The 20,344-nt window shown below is 50.2% G+C and overlaps 1 protein-coding gene across 2 annotated transcripts; it reads left to right on the top strand.

Moving 5' to 3' along the window:
- The first annotated feature begins 460 nt into the window (after positions 1–460).
- Positions 461–13,210, top strand: LOC142821526 (uncharacterized). Of its 2 annotated transcripts, none has more exons than XM_075912702.1 (10): positions 461–930; positions 1,323–1,783; positions 2,309–2,404; positions 4,565–4,795; positions 5,106–5,128; positions 5,823–5,938; positions 6,496–6,555; positions 7,883–8,083; positions 10,765–10,878; positions 11,165–13,210. In XM_075912702.1, exons 2-10 carry the CDS (start codon positions 1,412–1,414, stop codon positions 12,238–12,240), a joined length of 2,289 nt encoding a protein of 762 aa, XP_075768817.1. In that variant the 5' UTR covers positions 461–930; positions 1,323–1,411; the 3' UTR covers positions 12,241–13,210. The 2 variants fall into 2 exon arrangements, with proteins under 2 accessions (XP_075768817.1, XP_075768816.1); XM_075912701.1 differs by having other exon boundaries at positions 461–1,038.
- The last annotated feature ends 7,134 nt before the right edge of the window (positions 13,211–20,344 follow it).

The raw sequence follows: 20,344 nt of genomic DNA, 5'->3' as shown, positions 1-20,344 counted from the left end.
GCCCCGTCACTCCCGGCCTGACAGCGGGGCCAGAGGAATCCCCGTCACCCGGGCGGGAGAGCAAGGGGCGGGGCAATTACGTCATTGATGATGACTCCACGGGGGCGGGCAATTGTGCGTCACTGGGGCGTGACAGCCCGGGAAACCCTTGTCAATAGGAGGGAGAGCAAGGGGCGGAGCAATCAACGTCACAGTGGGGGGAGGGGTCCGTTGGGCTCCTGCTCTCATTGGTTCGTGGAGCCCGGCCCCGCCCCCATCGTCTTTGGGCAGCCCCGTCACTCCCGGCCTGACAGCAGGGCCAGAGGAATCCCCGTCACCCGGGCGGAAGAGCAAGGGGCGGAGCAGTTTACGTCACTGATGATGCGGCCACGGAGGCGTGACAGCCCGGGGAACCCCTGTCAATCGGAGCGAGAGCAAGGGGCGGAGCAAGCAACGTCACAGTGGGGGGCGGGGTCCGTCGGGCAGTGCTGGGGCGCCGGGCTGTGGGGGCGATGGAGGGGCCGGGGCTGCACTGCGGCGGGGCCATGGGGCTCAGGGGCTGGAGGCGGGGGGACCCGCAGCCCGTTGGCTCCCCCCCTCCGGGCCCCCGGAGCAGCAGCTGGTTCGGGGCCGCTCCGCTGTCCCGCGGGAGGCTCCCCCCGCAGAGCCGGTGCCCGCCCCAGGGGAGCTGCTCTCGGCACAGACACGCGGGGAGCGGCTGCCCCGGGGCCTGGAGAATCTCGCTGGGGGCGTGGCCGGGCAGCTCGCGGGCTGAGCTAAACCCCGGGCGCGGGACTCTGAGCGGGGTCACTAGCCCGCTGCGCATGCGCGGTCTGACCGCGCCGGCCCCATTCTACACCCCGCAGCCGGCAGTTTAGTGCGTCCCCGCCCGTCACTCCCCGCCCGCCCCGCGGCGGCCTCGCAGTAACGTCACGCGCCGCGCGCCCTGAGGTAGGAGCCGTTGCGAGGGGCCGTTAGCGCCGTTACTCGCTGCGGGGTTGGCCCAGCGCGGAGGGGGCGGCCCGGCGTGAGGGGGCTGGGGGGAGGAGGCGGCGTTAGGTATCGGGGCGCCCCCCCCCCGCGGTCCCTCCGTCGGGCTTCCTGATTCTCCCGCCGCGCAGGGTGTCTGGGCGGGCCGGGGGCGCACAGAGGGGCTGCGGGGGGGCTGGGATATTAACACGGGGTGAGGAGGGGCCCTGGTCTGAGGGGCGCAGAGACGGGGGGGGGGGTCTGGCTGGGGCAGGTGGCTGAGGGGCCCAGGGGAGGATCTGGCGGGGGCAGCGGTGAGCGAAGATTTGGGGGCTTTTTCGTTTTTTAATTTTGATTTTTTTTTTTATTCTCAGTGCTGGTGCCCTCACGCCCCTGGACCTGCCTGGCTATTGCTGAGCTCAGGACAGTGACACGGCCTCTGCGCCCCAGCCCAGCGGCAGCCATGGCTGCAGAGAGCCCCGTGGAAAGTGTCCGGGAGGAAGCGCCGCGTCCCGTCTGTCTGGAGGATTTCACAGCCCCTGTCACTCTGCAGTGTGGGCACAATTCCTGCCAGGCCCCCCTCAGCCCTCAGGGCAGAGACACTGAGCAGCAGGGACCCCTCCGGCCCAACCGGCAGCTGGCAAACGTGGTGGAACTAGCCAAGCCGCTGAGTTTCCAGGCAGCACAGAGAGCAAGATGGGACGGGGTGTGTGGGGAGCACCAGGAGGCTCTGAAGCTGTTCTGTGAAGAGACTCAAACTCCCATCTGTGTGGTGTGTGACAGATCCCAGGCTCCCAGGGTGCTGCCCATAAAGGAAGCTGCCCAGGAGTACAAGGTACAGAGTGGCTGTCCAGTGCATTTTAATTATCAGTGCTAGTTACTGGTTAAATTCCCCACTGCCCCACCAGTGCCTGCTTCCCTCTGGTAGCTAATGTCAGTCTGCAGCTGCTGGGAGTTCCCATCAGCCAGCAGTCCTTGTGGCCACCCCAGGCAGACCTCGAGAGAGATCCCTGGCCCAGGAGAGCCCATTTCCACTATCAGCCCTACCTGTCAGCAGGTTAAAAAATACTGTCATTGATAAAATTGTAATCTGTTAATGATTAGTATTGTTAACCATTTTTTACCTCCCTAATCCCCACGTGCATCATTCTTTTTAAAGGTGCTACCACTGATCCTTCCCCCGCCCTCGCAGGTGTCGTGCTGCATCCGCAGTCTCCTTCTACGGACAAAACCATGTCCAGGGCTAAGTCCTTGGTGAACAGGGGCAGAACTCCACAAAACAGGGACTCTCTTAAAGGCAGACAGATGGGCTCCCAACATCTGATGGGGTTTGCTCTCATGCTTATATCTGTTTCTTCAGGAAAAATTGGAGGCCCATTTGAAGACTCTGAGGGAAGAGAGAGAGCAGGTGCTGGGAAGGAAAACAACAGCAGAAGGGAAATGCCAGGAGTATCTGGTAGGTGCCTGCGGCTATGGACCAGCAAGGACTGGTATTGGGAGGGCTGTGTTAGGACGCAGACTCCTGTGTGGCCTTGGTGAGGTTGGGCTTGTTTGTGTTTCTCCTGGATCGTGGATTGCAGGGTGAGATCCATGTGTAGAAAGGCCTTGAGCATCCATGTCAGTGCATGAGTCCAGGGCCAACTTATTCATTAGGCACAGTGCCTAGGGTCCACAATACTTTTAGGGGCCCACAAAAATGTTTTAATTTCTTTTAAAATCAGAAGAAAAAAATGAACTTTTAGGGTCGAAGAAAATGTTTTAATTTTTTCTCACATCAGAAAAAAAATGAATCTTTTAGGGCCCACGAAAATGTATTAAATTTTGCCTAAAAAAGAAAAAAAATAAAATGTTGAAGTAGTTAAAGTTATATCAAAAATAATTTTTAATATTGATATTATTATGGTGGGAGGGGCCCACGAAGGCATAAGTACCTTGTGTCCACGAAATTTTTAGGGCTCAGAAAAATGTTTATTAAAATACAAAAAAAATCACAGTATTTAAAAATGTAATTGTTTATATTATATTATTAATTGCAATAATTCAAATCGAAAGTTGGAGCTCAACTCAACAATCGGATATTACACCATAACGGAATTTCCATCAGTAATACACATTTGCATTTTTACCGAATACTTTCTTGCACATGTATACATATAATAATTTTATGGAACTACTTATCAATTCTGAACTAAGGTGAGTATATTTGAGATGTAACGGTTTTTTTCAAATGTTATAATTAAGCACCCAATATAAACACAATAAAATATACATGTGCACTTCATTCCATTCAAATTTATTCACACGTATTTAGTGAATAACAATCCCGTATTTGCAAAGTTAATAAATTATATAAGGTAATCACTAACCTAAAGAGATAACTTACTGATGAAATTAATTATAATACATACCTTTTAAGTAAACAAAACGGAGAACACTTTGATATATGCACTATTATTTTGTACTATAGTGAGAAGCTTAGTGACTGTAAATTGTATTGCCAATATGGCTTCGGCCATAGGCGCCAATTGAATGATGGCGGATAGGAGGCCAACTTTGCCTCAGCGCAGTCGAAGTATCTGATACTTCGACTGCGTTGGTATAAAGACGAATATAATCCAGGCTGGCTTAGATTCGTCTTTATACCAACGCAGTCGTAAAATATCATTTTTAATATATTTTTTTTTTATGGAAGAAAGGGCCCATGAAGGTAAAAGTGCCTAGGGCCCACGAAAGTCATAATGCGGCCCTGCATGAGTCCAGCCTTTGTGGCTTTCCCAGACATCCTCCCCAAAGGAGCTGTGTCTCCCCCTGAAGGGCTCTCTGCTCACTTGGTACATTAACATGTTTCCTTCTTTTTCCTCCCAGGGTATCTCTGTCAGGGTGGTGCTGAGTCCTGCCTCATGCTGCTCAGGGTCTGAATTTCCAGAGCCCATGAATAACAAAAGATGCTACGGTGGCGGCACATCGGGGTCCCCCGCCTCCTGCACCCCTGTAGTGGCACGAACAGACTCCACTAGCCAGTAGAATAGAGGGAGTTTATTGCTTCTCCAGGATACAGCACAGCACAGATGTAATCTGGTTTCAGGAACTGGGCTAGGAGGCCGCAGTGCCCCCCCTTGAGATAGGGGGTGACTGGGCCCTACAATCCCAGCCCCCTCCCTAGCTCCTTCTCCCCTGCTTCCTAGGCCGACACTAAAAAAAGTCCCTTCCAACCCTACCCCCCAGGCAGTGGCGGCATTCCACCTTCCTTTGTTCCTCTCCCTGGGAGGTAACTGGTCGAACAGGTTACCTCCCTGACCATCAGCTACTCTGCTGGGCCGTGGTACAGACAGTAACCAGTGGGGGTCACCCACAGCCCAAGCCCAGCAACCAGCAAGGTACCAACAGTACGTCATAGCTGCCCATGACAGACATGGGAAAATTCCTTTCAGGGGGACACAGGGGCCAAAGGAGATGCTGGGAGAGCCACCTCTACCTATTAACCACAAAGTAGAGTCAAATGTCACGCATTTTAGGGTTTTCCAAGAAATTCTCCCTACTGTGCACTCAGCTCTCCATGAAAGGGCCCTGGGCTCCGTTCATGCCCTTGACCAGCCCTTTCCCTGTTTTCATACAGAAATGGTCCCAAGCCGAGAGGCAGATGATTGTGGCTGAGTTTCAGCAGCTGCGGCAGTTCCTGGAGGAACAAGAGCGACTCCTGCTGGCCCAGCTGGAGAAGCTGGATGAGGAGATTGGGAGGCTCCAGACTGACACTGTCAGGAAACTCTCTGCTCAGATTTCCCATCTCAGCGAGCGGATCAGTGAGCTGGAGGGGACATGTCAGAAGCCAGCGAGTGAACTCCTGCAGGTGAGACTGAGGGAGAAACATCCCAGCTCCCCACACAGGGAAGGGAGGCTCCTGAATCACAAGTGCTGAGGTCCAGTTGTCAGATCTGGGTGTAACTCCATGTGCATTGCTGCCATGTGAGTAATTGCTGTGCTTTGTAAAGTTACAGGCACAGAGCTACTAGAGATTGTAAAGTCCCATTCGCTCAGGGGATCCATTTTCCTGGGGTCAGGGCAGGGCCTCTCTTCCCATGTTTGCAAAATCCCTTCCCTGAGGTCCCCTGTGTGTGTCCAATGGGGCTGAGAGTCTTTTCTGTGTCTTTTTTTTCTAGGACATCAGAAGCACCCTGATTAGGTATGTGGCTCTCACTCCCCTCACGCTGCACAGCTCAGGGAAAGAGCTTGGAGCTGATGTTAGCACCACATCTCCACAGGGCTCTACAGCCAGATGTTAGATATGAATATTTTTCATTTATTTAATTCTGAGTGTCTCACTCTCGCACAGCAGACTCTGGAATTCCCCATTCAGGGCACAGTCTGACCTCAAGTGTTTCCTGGAGCTGTTACCTCCCTGTGGATTGGCTACCTCCGAACTGTGGGGTGGAACATGGGCCTGTCAATGCTGGGCACAGTCAGCCCGGGGCAGCAAGGACCAAGAGTCCGTCCCACCTGAGGGCTGTTTGGGGACCTGTGTGGGAGGAGCTGGGGGAGGGTGGAGCTGGTGTCTTAGTCTAGTCCCTATTGGACAGATTCCTTCAGTCCTTCACCTGGGAACCTCTTGTGTTTCAGTGCCTGAAGACCAAGGAGTGAGTTGGCCATGAAGACTCAATTCCCCTTTTGTCCTCCAGCCAGTCTCCTCAGGCCAGACATGAAGAACAGCAATGGGGCCTTTCAGGGGAAATTTGCATGGCCATGGACTGTGTTGTCCCTGCTCTCAGGCTGGGAAAATTGGAGGAATTCTAACTCCAGGCCTGTTAGAGCTGAGACTTACTAGCCAGAAGTTATCAGCAGTAAACGACATACAATCACATTGAATTGTTTCTGTCCAGGTGTGAGATGGGGCAATTCCAGCTGCCAGAGGAGATTTCCCCTGAACTGGAAGAACAAGTCAGCAGTTTTTCTCAGAAAATGATTGCTCTGTCAGAGACTCTGAGGGAGTTCAAAGGTACCTAGAAGGGATGGATGAGGGGAAAGTGGTTAAATTATCTGAGACCATTGAATCTGGCCTCTGAAGCCAATATTCCTCTGCCTCAATTCCCACGTGGAGAATGACGGCCCCATCACTCTGCTGTCCTTAGAGACACTGATTGAACAGACCCAGCTACTTGGAGATAGAGCCAGGGGTTTGCAAACTCTGGACCTCCCATTCAGAGATCAAAATGGTTAAAGTTACTGTGTTGGCCACGTGTCCCACCACCACAGCTCCAGGTTACAACAAGAGGCAGTAATTGAATGAGAAACCAAGTGGGAGGGAGTGAGGAGGGAAAAGTAAATCTCACTTACAGCTTGTCTCTCCTGGGACAGGTTGCGGGGATGTTGGCTCCATTGCTGGGAGGTGCCCGAGTGAGAGAGGAAATGAAAGTTTCAGACTCTTTCATACTCCATTCCTGAGTGTGTCTCTGTCTGGTCTCTGATACAATTGAAATGCAGAGTTCAGAGTGGGGACATTGTTATAAAGAGGAGTGCCTGGAGTCTCACCTCCCTTATCCCTTCCCCCACCAGAGACGCTGCCCTCTACACTGGAGAGAGCAAGAGGAAAATCCCTGGGAGCTTTCAGACAGGGTGAGTCTGCAGGTGGAGAGTCTTTAAATGATGAGAAAATTCCAGTGAAAACATCCTCATGGGATTGTCATTGAAGTTACCAACCAGACCCAGTGACCACGGTGCACACAGCCTTATTTCTCACGCTTTTGCGTAAAAAAGCCCCGATTGCCATTTTTGCGATCGGGGCTTTTTTGTGCAAAACAAATCTCTGCTGTCTACACTGGCTCTCTTGCGCAAAAGGACTTTTGCCTGAACGGGAGCAGCATAGTATTTCTATAAGAAGCATTGATTTCTTACATGAGATCCTCTGTTCTTGCAGAAATTCAAGCAGCCAGTGTAGACAGCTGGCAAGTTTTTCAGCAAAAGCAGCTTCTTTTGCGGAAAAACTTGTCAGTCTAGACACAGCTACTGTGGGGAAACAGAGCTTTGTGCCTGGGTAACTGGACTAAGTGCAATGGCTTGTGCCACTGAGGGGGTCAGACTGCATGACTGAGAAGATCTTCTTTAATTTTAAGATCTCATCCTGCTAACACTCAGCACACATGTTTAATAATAAACATCTGAATGGTGGTGTTAATTTCACTGACTCTGTTGTGGAAAGAGTTTATAACGTCTTTCAGATGAGAGAGAAAAGTTTGTGCTGCAAATCAGTGAATGAGGACTAAGGGTTTTAAATACAGCAGCCTACATTTAACCTACGTCCATGGTCAGGCAGATGAATATGTGGCTTATCAGAAACACTGAGTGCTGAGAACTAAATCCCATTGTTACAGACTCAGTAATGTTGTAACACAAGCCAGGTACAGGCAGTCCCCGGGTTACATGGATCCGACTTACATTGGATCCCTACTTACAAATGGGGTGAGGCAACCCCGCACTAGCTGCTTCCCCCCAGCAGACCAGGGAGACGCGAAGCTAGCGCCCCCTCCCCCAGCAGACCAGGGAGATGCAGAGCGGCTTTTCACAGCAGACACCTCAGCTTGAGAATAAAGGACTGAGGGAAGTGGGGTGTGGGAGAATAAAACTGAGCTCTGGATAAATGTTTGGCTAGAGTTTCCCCTACAATATGTACCCGTTCCAACTTACATACAAATTCAACTTAAGAACAAACCTACAGTCCCTATCTTGTACGTAACCCGGGGACTGCCTGTACAGACAGAAATGAACGTGTATTTGGGATCTAACTCCTGTGCGCTGTTTATGGAATATCTAGACTAAAACTTTTGCCCACAATGGCAGAGTCTAGCATGTGTGTCACCACGGACAGAGTCTGGGAAGAATGGGGGCTTGGAAAGGATTAAAGCCTCTTCTGAAATGTCTCCAATTCCTCTTCTCCCCCTGCCAGGCTGCAGAACACCCATGTCTGACTCCAGCTCAGCCCCTGGCCTGCAGAGCCAGGGAAAGGAAATGGCCGTGGCGGAGCCTGTGAGCTTCGAGGAGGTGGCTGTGTATTTCTCTGAGGAGGAATGGGCTCTGCTGGACCCGGGCCAGAGAGCCCTCTACTGGGATGTGATGCAGGAAAATTATGAGGCTGTGAGCTGGCTGAGTAAGGATTCCTGCCTCCTTGGGTAACAGCAGCTGGGTGGGCTCTGGAGCATCTGGGTTGGGTTTGGTTCAGGGTTATTCATTGCCTCTGCCCCCAATGTCAGGAGTATCTGCCATAATAATCCTGGCTCTTGTGTGAAAGACTGTCCCCTCCGTGCCCACTCCCAGGGAAAGCAGGTTCAGGGATGTAACAATGGTGTGGCTCTTCCCACACCTAAGGTCTCACTGCGCTTCTGCCCCCCATCTTGCCCATCTTGTGCCTTGACCAGAGGTGTGAATGGAAGGGCTCAGGCAGGAACAGCAGGTACTAGAGGTCTGGGTCTGGCTGCTGTTAGTGGCTGCAGGGTCCCCATGTGGCAGTGTGCTCAGCCACTGGAAGGAGGGTGTGGTTCCCAGAGTCCTTCCCTGCTTCTAGCTAATCTCTGTGACATGCTGTTCTTGCCAGTGGGAGGGGCTGGATACTGGGGCTGAGGGAGGGTGGATGAGGCAGTTCACGCTCTGTGAGTATTTTGTCCGAAGTAGCTCTGTAGTAGAGAAACGTGAGCAGAGCTCTCCTTGCATTTCAGGCACAGGCTGGGTTTCCTTTCAAAACTTCAGCTTCATTCTCTCTGGGGCTCACTTGCCTCTGTGTGCAGTAGAGATAAATCACGTCATCTGTGTTGTGTTTTTAGAGTGAAATATCTTTGGGTAGGGACTTTTTCTTCCTGTGTGAATGTCTGTCTTTATCTTCAGGAGACCTGTGTTCAGTTCTCTGCTCATCACAATCTTCCTGTGTGACCTTGATCAAGTCTCTTAGACTCTCTGTGTGGTCATTTCTCTCTTTACTAGCTTTTATAGTGTGTCCCTGTTTCTCAGGGCTGGGAAGGATACCTACACTAAAGAGGGGTGATGCTTAGCTCCATATGAGCACTGCGATAGCATAATGGGGTCCTGATTTACATCAGAGTTCCCAGGTGCTGCTGTGATTGATAATTTTGCTTCCCTCAGCAACTGCAGTGCCATTAGAATTGCTACTAGCGCCACAGAGCGTTGATATGGCTTATTCAGGGCGGCTCTTTCTGGAGCCTTGATGCCAGTGGCACTGGCAGAGCGTGCAGCACACCACACGGTTGCCGCTAAGAAAGACCTAAGCTCCATTCGGAGGCTAAAGCACTTGGCCAGGTTTATTGTGAAAGGAGCAGGGTGCTAGTGTCCCAGCTCCTCAGGCACAGGTATAACGAGACTTGTCCCAACCCAATAATGGTACCAGCTCAGTCAGCAGCTAGAACACTGCCCCTCAGCCAGTATCAACATGCCCCTCCTGTGGCTTTGCCCCTCCTCTCACATTGACACAAACAAAATGCATGTTGCGTTCCATGTGTTGCTACCCCCTTTGGCCTTCTGCCTGTTTGTTTGAGAAAAACATCCATATCCATTATCCCCTCATCCTGTTCATGTGCACAAGGGTCAGTGAGCTATTTGTTAGGACTGTGTGTTTGCAGTTACTGCAGAGAGCGTTGAGTTGATTGCCCTCCTCCTGCTCAGGAATGTGATTTCTTGGTTAGTTGGTACCCAGTGCTCCACCATTCTGCCAAAACCTGGCTTGTTTTAGTTACAGAATAATGGACATAAACAAGATAATCATAGTCATCAGATCAGAATTTTCCCATTGACTCGGCACACAGCACACTTTGCACAAGGTTTCTTGCGATTGTGTAACAGTGGTAGTACAATGATCTCCATGGTCACATCACAGGTGGCTCTTCCAAACACTAAATGCAGGTCCAAGAAGGGGTGGAGGCAAATCTCAGGGGAAGGCACTTACAAGGTGCAAATGTGGTAGATTCTGTGCCTCCCAAATCAAAGGCCAGGCTCGCTGGAAGAGGCAGACTGGGAAACCACACAAAGACTTCTGCTGGCAAAGTAGAACCAAGGTTACAGACGAGGAGCTGAGTAACAGCCCCAAGCATCAGAGAAGCAGCATGACCCAGCTTCACCCTGGCTGGTCGCTGGAGAAGCCTAGTGCCAACCTGGGCAGCCGCGGGAATGGCAGCTGTTGTGGGCAGCTAGCAGGGCCCACCCAGACACAGGTAGTCGGGGTTAGGAGCATAGGCAGGGCCTGAAGCAGCCTGCCAAGGATTCACTTAGCTGCTTAGACAACTTCCTCTGCCTCCTTCTGGCCCAAGTAGAATATTTGAGCCAAAGAGCAGGGGGAGCCCAGCCCACCAGCCAGGAGCTTTGTGGACAGAGCCTTGGGAAGCAAGAGCTAGTCCTTCCTCTCCAAGTCCTAGTGACCTGGCATGTGGCCACTACAGTCTGAGCCCTGTCTGAGGGCCTTGGTGTCAGACCTGCCAGCCCTCCCTAGAGCTCCCCTTCTGAGCAGTGTGTTCCTGTCCTGCCCAGAGATACTGGGGGTGGGGGGGATGGAATGGGCTTTGAGGGGGACTGAGTTGTACCCTAGAGAGTGCAGCAGAGTGCTCAGCTCCCCTGGGGAAAGAGCTGGGCCATTCTCAAGGTGTGGGGGGGGTGCACCTTTACTGCAGGTGTGTGTGTCCTGGGCTCTTGTATCAGCCAGATCCCAGTCTCTGCAAGGTGGGGAAAGGAGCCTCTCTGGATGGGTGACTCCGATCCTGACTCTGGAAGCAGTAATGGCAGAGACCTTAATGAACAAGATTAGCACTTGATTAATTGCTCTCCAAACAGGATTTCCACTCTCTGAAGCTCATGTGATCTCCTGGGTGGAGCGAGAGGAGGAGTTGCAGGTCCCAGATCACCAGAGCTGTAAGGAAGGGGAGATCATCAGTGGCACCCACACAGGTGAGCAATCAGTTAAATTGCCGCAGAAACCAGCTTATAGCAGGTGTAACTTGTGTGTTTTCATGTAGTCTATCTCACTCTTCAGTCTGTCTTCAACTTGAGCCAGAGTGTGGTGGGTGGGGAGAGGCTGGGATCTCTCCTCTGTGGAAGAATTGTGAAGGGGGCTAAGCTCATGATAATTCAGTCATTATTTTAGCGTGTCCCCTTTTCCTTTCCTGTTTCAGAGTTTTCTTTCAGCTCATCATAGACAATAACTCCTGTCTGGATTATTTCTCTATCCCAACAGGTGATGGGATGCTGACTGAGAACCATGATCTTGTTCAGCAGGACGGATCGGAGCTAGTGTCTCCATGTGAGGTGTTACTGGGAAGACCTGAAGGGCATGTTTCCCACATACATGAGCAGGGAGAGACTTGCGAGAGTCAGCATAGCCCAGAAAGGCAGAGTGGAAACCATCCAGGAGAGGGACAGGGTAAATACAGTCACAGAAGCAGAGGGAAGAAAAGTAACATGGAAACTGTTCAACAGAAAATCCCCCATCAACAGTCACCCTGCATTTGTAGTGATTGTGAAACTCTTATTGAACATCAAAGAGCCCATATGAGAGAGAAGCCCTTGAAGTGCTCTCACTCTGGGAAAAGCCTCAGTCAGCACTCTCACTTTACAAACCATCAGAAAATACATACAAGAGAGACACTCCATAACTACTCTGACTGTGGGAAAAGCTTCAGTAGAAGCGATCACCTTGTAAGACATAGGAGGACCCACACAGAAGACAAACCTTTCAATTGCTCTGACTGTGGAAAAAACTTTCTGAGCAGCTCACACCTTGTTACACATAGGAGAGCCCATACAGGGGAGAAACCCTTCAACTGCTCTGACTGCGGGAAAAGCTTCAATCAGAGGTCGCACCTTGTTACCCATAGGAGGACCCACACAGGAGAGAAACCTTTCCATTGCTCTGACTGCGAGAAAAGCTATAGTACAAGTTCAAACCTTGTTATCCATAGGAGGACCCACACAGGGGAGAAACCTTTCAATTGCTCTGACTGTGGGAAAAGCTTCAGGAAGAACTCATACCTTGTTAGACATAGGAGAACCCACACAGGAGAGAAACCTTTCAATTGCTCTGACTGTGGGAAAAGCTTTATCGGGAGATCAGACCTTATTAAACATAGGAGAACTCACACAGGAGAGAAACCTTTCAATTGCTTTGACTGCGGGAGACGCTTCAGTCAGAAGTCAGCGCTTGGTAGACATAGAAGAACCCACACAGGAGAGAAACCCTTTACCTGCTCTGACTGTGGGAAAAGCTTCAGTAGAAGCTCACACCTTGTTATACATAGGAGAACCCACACATGAGAGAGACCCTTCACCTGCTCTGACTGCAGGGAAAGCTTTAGTTGGTGCTCCTGCCCTACTAACCATCAGATAAAACATACAAGAGAGTCACCTCATAACAGCTCTGATTGCAGAAAAGGCTTCAAACACAGGTCAAACTTTAACATAACAGCCATACTGGGTCAGATCAAAGGTCCACCTAGCCTAATATCCTTTTTTCGACAGTGGCCAGTACCAGGTGCCCCAGAGGGGGTAGATCAAAGATCATAATGAGGGAATTTGTCTCCTGGCCTTTGACAAACAGAGGCCAGGGGCACCATTCCTTACCCCCTGCATTAGAGTAATTGGCTACTGCCAATGTGTATTGGCAAGTTTTTGCGCAAATACTCTTTCACATGAGTTTTTGCGTTAGAGTATTTGAGCAAGAGAACGTCTACACTGGCATGTGCATTTGTGTAAAAGATGTGCCATTTTAGCCATTGGGCTTTCTTGCGCAAGAAATTCATGTTGCCTGTCCACACTGGCCTTTTGTGCAAGAAAAGTTTTGGAAAGCTGATTGGTGTGGAGATGCACGTTAATCGGAGGGAGACTTCTCTTAGAGGAGAATCCATTGATAGAGACTCTCTAAGTTGTAGTCAGAAAGAGAGGAGAGGGCAAATCATGGGCCAGAGTTGACAAATAACCGCATACACAGGAATCCAATGCATCAGGGAAGGGCAAACAAATAAGCAGTGGTAAATTTTTAAAGTGCTTGTACACAAATGCTAGGAGTCTGACTAATAAGATGGGTGAACTAGAGTACCTCATATTAAAGGAGGAGATTGACATACTAGGCATCACTGAAACCTGGTGGAATGAGCAAAATCTGTGGGACACAATCATACCGGGCTATAAAATATGTAGAAAGGATAGAGCAGTCCAGGTGGGTGGCGGAGTGGCACTGTATGTGAAAGATAATGTAGAATCAAATGAAATAAAAATATTAAGTGAATCAACATGTTGAATAGTATCGCTATGGATAGTAATTCCATGCTTCAGTAATAAGAAATTAGCAGTAGGGATATATTACCGACCAATTGACCAGGACAGCGATACTGACATTGAAATGCTGAGGGAGATTAGAGAGGCTACCAAAATAAAGAACTCTATAAGGGTATGTCTACACTACAATGTTAGTTCGAACTAACGGACGTTAGTTCGAACTAACATTCAAAGGTGCTACACTAGCGCTCCGCTAGTTCGAATTTGAATCAAACTAGCGGAGCGCTTAGTTCGAACTAGGAAAACCTCATTTTACGAGGATTAAGCCTAATTCGAACTTACTAGTTCGAATTAAGGGGTGTATAGCCCCTTAATTCGAACTAGTGGGAGGCTAGCCCTCCCCAGCTTTCCCTGGTGGCCACTCTGGCCAACACCAGGGAAACCCGTATGCCCCCCTCCCGGCCCTGGACCCCTTAAAGGGGCACGGGCTGGCTACGGTGCCCGTGCCAGGTGCAATCCTGCCAGCACCCAGCCAGCAGACCCTGCACCTGGCACTGCACAGAGCCACCCACCCGATGTCCCCCAGCCCACCCCCTCTTCCCGGGACCAGGCTGGCGGCTCCCGGTAGCTTGCCCGGGACCGCAAGAGGCGGACACCTTCCTGGGCTAGTGCGGACATCGTGGAACTCGTCCACGATCTCTGCACTAGGCACAGGAAAGTGGCCGGCTAGGGCAGGAGAGCTGCCAGCCTGGCCACCCAGGAGCAGGTGTGCATGAAAATCAAGGGGGTCCACTGAGAGCCCCTGACCCTGAGCCCTGAGCTTACAATGGCCGTCCTGGGTCAGACCAAAGGTCCATCTAGCCCAGTAGCCTGTCTGCCGACAGTGGCCAACCCTAGGGACCCTGGAGGGGATGGACCGAAGACAGTGACCAAGCCATTTGTCTCATGCCATCCCTCTCCAGCCTTCCACAAACTTTGGGCAGGGACACCACTCCTACCCCCTGGCTAAAACTACTCCATGGACCCAACCTCCATGACTTGATCTCACTTCCCTTTAAACTCTGTTCTAGTTGTAGCCTTCACAGCCTCCTGCAGCATGGAGTTCCACAGGTTAACTATTTGCTTTGTGAAGAACAACTTTCTGTTACTAGTTTGAAGCCTGCTACCCATTCCTTTCCTTTGGTGTCCTCTAGTCCTTCTTTATGGGAACTCATGAAGAACTTTTCTGAATGCACCCTCTCCACCCAACCCCTGCTTTTAGAGACCTCTATCCTGTCCCGGCTCCATCTTCTCTTTTCTAAGCTGAACTGTCCCAGTCTCTGTAGCCTTTCTTCATCTGGGACCTGTTCCCAACCCCTGATCATGTTAGTTGCCCTCCCCTCTCCCAGCCTTTCTCTTCCCCTCTCCCACCTCCTTTTCCCAGTCTCCCCCAGTTTTGTTCAATAAAGACAGATTCCATTTTTGAACACAATTGTCCTTTATTTTGTACAACAAGAAAAGGGGCTAGGGAAGGGTAAGTGGAAGGAGGTGAGGGAGGAATGGGGCACGAGCCCCCGATGGGGAGGACTGGGCTGGCTCTGTGGGCTTCTGGGGGTGGAAGCTCTCCTGCAGCCCCCCAAGTGCCCCCTCTCCCTAGATGGCAGCCTGCGGCAAGTGCAGCCGGGCTGATGTCCGAGTGGTGTGATGTGCCCAGTGTGGGCACTCCGGGCACTCCAAGCCAGGACTGGTTTTCAAGCGGGGCACCCCTGAGAATTGGCTGTCCGGGGTGGGGGTCGGGACCCTTTAAGCACAGCCTCGGCTAGCCTGAGACAGCATCTCCACGGTCTAAGTCCTCCTCTGATGCCCTGCCGGCACTGCTTCCGGCCATCCTTAAGCCCTGTTCAGGGTCCACTCAATGTGGACTTGCTAGTTCGAATTAGCAAAATGCTAATTTGAACTAGTTTTTAGTTCTAGATGCGTTAGTTCGAATTAGCTTAGTTCGAATTAACTAATTCGAACTAAGTTAGTTCGAACTAACTGTAGTGTAGACGTACCCTAATAATGGGAGATTTTAACTACCCCCATATTGATTGGATACATGTCACCTCAGGAAGAGAAGCAGAGAGAAAATTTCTCAATGGCTTAAATGACTGCTTCTTGGAGCAGCTGGTGCAGGAACCCACAAGGGGAGAGGCAATTCACAATTTAGTCCTGAGCGGAGCGCAGGATCAGGTCCAGGAAATAACCGTTACAGGACCGCTTGGGAATAGTGACCATAATATAATAACATTCAACATTCCTGTGGTGGGAAAAACACCTCAGCAGTCCAGTACCCGGGCATTTAATTTCAAAAAGGGGAATTACACAAAAATGAGGAGGTTAGTTAAACAGAAATTAAAAGGCACAGTGACTAGAGCCAAATCCCTGAAAGCTGCATGGAAACTTTTTAAAGACACTATAATAGAGGCCCAACTTAAATGTATACCCCAAATTAAAAAACATAGCAAGAGACCTAAAAAAATGTCACCGTGGCTTAACCACCATGTAAAAGAAGCAGTGAGGGACAAAAAGGTATCTTTTAAGAAGTGGAAGTCCAATCCTAGTGAGATAAATAGAAAGGAACATAAACACTATCAAATCAAGGGTAAAAATGTAATAAGAGAAACAAAAAAAGATTTTGAGGAACAGCAGCTAGCCAAAAACTCAAAAAGAAATAACAAAATGTTTTTTAAGTACATTAGAAGCAGGAAGCCTGCTAAAAAACCTGTGGGTCCCCTAGATGATCGAGCTAAAAAAGGAGCAATCAAGGAAGATAAAGCCATTGCAGAGAAACTAAATGATTTCTTTGCTTCAGTCTTCACAGCTGAGGACGTTGGGGAGATTCCTGAATCTGCACCTTCCTTTGTGGGTGATGAATCAGAGGAACTGTCCCGGATTGAAGTGTCATTAGAGGAGGTTTTGGAACAAATAGAAAAATTTAATGTTAACAAATCTCCGGGACCGGATGACATTCATCCAAGGGTTCTAAAAGAACTCAAATGGGAAATTGCCGAGCTATTATCTGTGGATTCTAACTTATCCTTTAAATTGGCTTCCGTACCTAATGACTGGAAGGTAGCCAATGTGACACCAATATTTTAAAAAGGCTCTAGAGGCAATCCTGGCAATTACAGACCAGTAAGTCTAACTTCAGTACCGGGCAAATTAGTCGAAACAATAGTGAAGAATAAAATTGTGAAGCACGTACAAGAACATAATTTGTTGGACAAAAGTCAACATGGTTTCTGTAAAGGGAAATCCTGTCTTACTAATCTATTAGAGTTCTTTGAAGGGGTTAACAAACATGCAGACAAGGGGGATCCAGTAGATATAGTATACAGGCAGTCCCCGGGTTACGTACAAGATAGGGACTGTAGGTTTGTTCTTAAGTTGAATTTGTATGTAAGTCGGAACTGGTACATATTGTAGGGGAAACTCTAGCCAAACATTTTTTTTAGTTTTGGATAGCATAGGGAAAGGTTAACTCCCCTCTAATGTTTGTTTTGCTGTCTGTTCCCCTGTTCAGAAGATTTCACATCTATTTCTGTCCCTGTGACAAACTCAGGACTAAAGGAGTAACTCATCAAATACCAAACAGCTCTGCACCATGCTTTGAGCTAATAGCTTTATTTCCACACACCACCCAGGGTTCTAGGAGGAGGGTCCTTTTTTTGCTAACACAATGAGACCAGCACTTTGTTTGTTTTGGTGGAGTCTTTGTTTGCCCAGGGAGTCCAGCATGTATAGGGGGAGGAGGGGCGGAGAGGCTGCTTTTGTCTGCTGTTCGGCAGCCTGTTGCTCAGGGGAGAGGGCAGCCTGTTGCTGGCAGGGGGGGAAGGGGGGAGGCGTGCAGGATGCGAGGCCTGGGGGGGGGGCAGCGGGCGTGGGGAGGCACTTTTCCTCTGCCCGGCAGCTCTGCGGGATCCCTGTCCCTGTGGCCAGCTGCTGCAGGCAGAGGCCAGTTGGAGCCTGCCGAAGAGGAGGAGGAGGTGGATTCTAGGACCCAGGTGAGCGAGCCCTGGGGACGCTGCTGCGCTCCGGGAGCCCGGCATGTATAGAGGGGAGGAGGGGCAGAGAGGCTGCTTTTGTCTGTTCGGCAGCCTGTTGCTGGCAGGGGGGTTGGGGGGCAGCCTGTTGCTGGCAGGGGGGTTGGGGGGCAGCGGGCATGGGGAGGCACTTTTCCTCTGCCCTGCAGCTCTGCGGGACCCCAGTCGGAGCCGGCCCGAGGAGGAGGAGGATCCTAGGACCCAGGTGAGCCAGCCCTGGGAATGCTGCTGCGCATGTGCAGGAGTTGCCTCACCCCGTTCGTATCTAGGGATCCAACGTAAGTCGGATCCACGTAAGTCGGGGACTGCCTGTACTTGGATTTTCAGAAAGCCTTTGACAAGGTCCCTCATCAAAGGCTCTTGTGTAAATTACATAGCCATGGGATAAGAGGGAAGGTCCTTTCTTGGATTGAGAACTAGTTAAAAGACAGAAAACAAAGGGTAGGAATAAATGGTAAATTTTCAGATTGGAGAGGGGTAACTAGTGGTGTCCCCTAAGGGTCAGTCCTGGGACCAGTCCTTTTCAACTTATTCATAAATGATCTGGAGAAAGGGGTAAGCAGTGAGGTAGTAAAGTTTGGAGATGATACCAAACTGTTTAGGATAGTCAAGACAGAAGCAGACTGTGAGGGACTCCAAGAAGATCTCACCAAACTGAGTGATTGGGCAACAAAATGGCAAATTAAATTTAATGTGGATAAGTGTAAAGTAATGCACATTGGGAAAAATAACCACAACTATACATACAGTATGTTGGGGGCTAATTTGGCTACGACAAATCAGGAAAGAGATCTTGGAGTTATCATGGACAGTTCTCTGAAAACTTCCACGCAGTGTGCAGCAGCGGGCAAAAAGGCAAATAGGATGTTAGGAATTATTAGGAATGGGATAGAAAATAAGACCCAGAATATCTTAATGCCCCTGTATGAAACTATGGGCCGCCCACATCTTGAATACTGTGTACATATGTGGTCTCCTCACATCAAAAAAGAGAATTTTGGCCTTGGAAAGGATTCAGAAAAGGGCAACTAAAATGATTAGGGGTTTGGAATGGGTCCCATATGAGGAGAGGTTAAAGCGACTGGGACTTTTCAGTTTAGAAAAGAGGAGACTGAGGGGGGATATGATAGAGGTCTATAAAATCATGAGTGGTGTGGAGAGGGCGGATAAAGAAAAGTTATGTATTAGTGCCCTAAATAGAAGAACTAGAGGACACCAAATTAAATTAATGGGTAGCAGGTTTAAAACTAATAAAAGAAAGTTCTTCTTTACGCAGCGTGTAGTCACCCTGTGGAACTCCTTGCCAGAGGAGGCTGTGAAGGCTAGGACTATAATAGAGTTTAAAGAGAAGCTAGATAATTTCATGGAGGTTAGGTCCGTAGAAGGTTATTAGCTGGGGGATAAAATGGTGTCCTTGGCCTCTGTTTGTCAGAGGCTGGGGAGAGATGGAAGGAGACAAATCGCTAGATCATTGTCTTCTGTCCACCCTCTCTGGGGAACCTGGTGCTGGCCACTGTCGGTAGACAGGATACTGGTCTAGATGGACCTTTGGTCTGACCCAGTACGGCCATTCTTATGTAAATGCCAGGGGGCCAAGTGCAGACAATGAGGGAAAGGGAAAGAGACAACACGGGTTTCTTGCTCAAGAAAGCCCTATGGCTAAAATGGCCATCAGAGCTTTCCTGAGCAGAACGTCCACACTGCCATGGGTGCTCTTACAAAAAAGCACTTCTCTTGTGCAACAGCACATGGCAGTGTGAACACATTGTTGTGCAAGACCTTTTGCATAAAACAGTCCTTGAGCAAGAAGTCTGCAGGGTAGATGTAGCCAGGGGGGCTGTGTCTACATTGGCACCCTTTTCTGGAAAAGGGATGCTAATGAGACAAGTCAGAATTGCAAATGCCGCGGGGGATTTAAATATCCCCCGCGGCATTTGCATGAACATGGATGCCACTATTTTCCAGCTTCAGGCTTTGCCGGAGAAAAGTGCCAGTCTAGATGGGATCTTTTGGAAAATAAAGCCTTTTCTGGAAGATCCCTTATTCCTCTTAAAATCAGGAATAAGGGATCTTCCGGAAAAGGCTTTATTTTCCGAAAGACCCCGTCTAGACTGGCGCTTTTCTCCGGCAAAGCCCCGAACCAGAAAAAAGCGGCAGCCATGTTCATGCAAATGCCGCGGGGGATACTTAAATCCCCCACAGCATTTGCAATTCCGAAGTGTCTCAGTAGCATCCCTTTTCTGGAAAAGGGTGCCAATGTAGACACAGCCGGGGTGTTTGGGCTTTCTACCAGCCCTGAGCTTTGTACAATAGCCCAGGGAACATTGTGAAAAGGCAAAACCTTCCTACCCTGGGTGTCCCTGGCCAGCCAGCGAGTGGCACAAAGGTTCCTTGAAGTGCTGACTTCAGGTGGTTTGAAAAAACCCTTGCAGCTCAGATGAGGTGGCTGAGTGGTTAAGGAGATGGACTGCTAATCCATTGTCCTCTGTGTGCATGGGTTCAAATCCCATTCTTATTGGGAGTTTGCAGCCCTCTCTCTTGCTTCTCCAGAAGTTCAGTGCCAGCCCCTCCTGTAACCCTGCCTGCCCCAGCCCTCTCTCACTGCAACCTGGGTAAAGGGGAAATCTCCATAGAGACACTCCTAGATGGGGCCCTCAATCCCTTCTGCCCTCCAGGGGAAACCTCACAAAGGAGATTCCAGGCAGCCAGGCCATGGGGGTCTCTGAGATGCCCCAGCCCTGCAGCCTGTCCCACCTGGCTGTTGCCATGGACCCTCTGTGAGGTCACTTCCTCCCAGCCAATGAGCTGAAATGCTGTAAAAGTTCCTTGTGATGTCACTGCTGCCTTGCAGGGCTCATGTCCTGCCTCTGGCCAGCCCCTTGGCTTGTGTGATCTGCTCCCTCTCTGCCCCCCTCACTCAGGGCTGGTTCTGGGGCTCAAGCAGGGAACATCAGAGGCTGCTCAGGGGGCCACATTGCTAGTCCAGGGGCCCTCCTGTGGGGCTGTGAGTGTTGCTGTCCCTGCTGTACAGACAGGGCCATAGAGCCTCAGGAGGCTGTAGCGGTGGGAGACACTTCCCT

Source organism: Pelodiscus sinensis, chromosome 31 (genome assembly GCF_049634645.1).
Source record: "Pelodiscus sinensis isolate JC-2024 chromosome 31, ASM4963464v1, whole genome shotgun sequence".
NCBI classification, from domain to species: Eukaryota; Metazoa; Chordata; order Testudines; family Trionychidae; genus Pelodiscus; species Pelodiscus sinensis.
The sequence above is the reverse complement of the archived record's forward strand: the minus strand, read 5'-3'. Positions and strand labels throughout refer to the sequence as shown.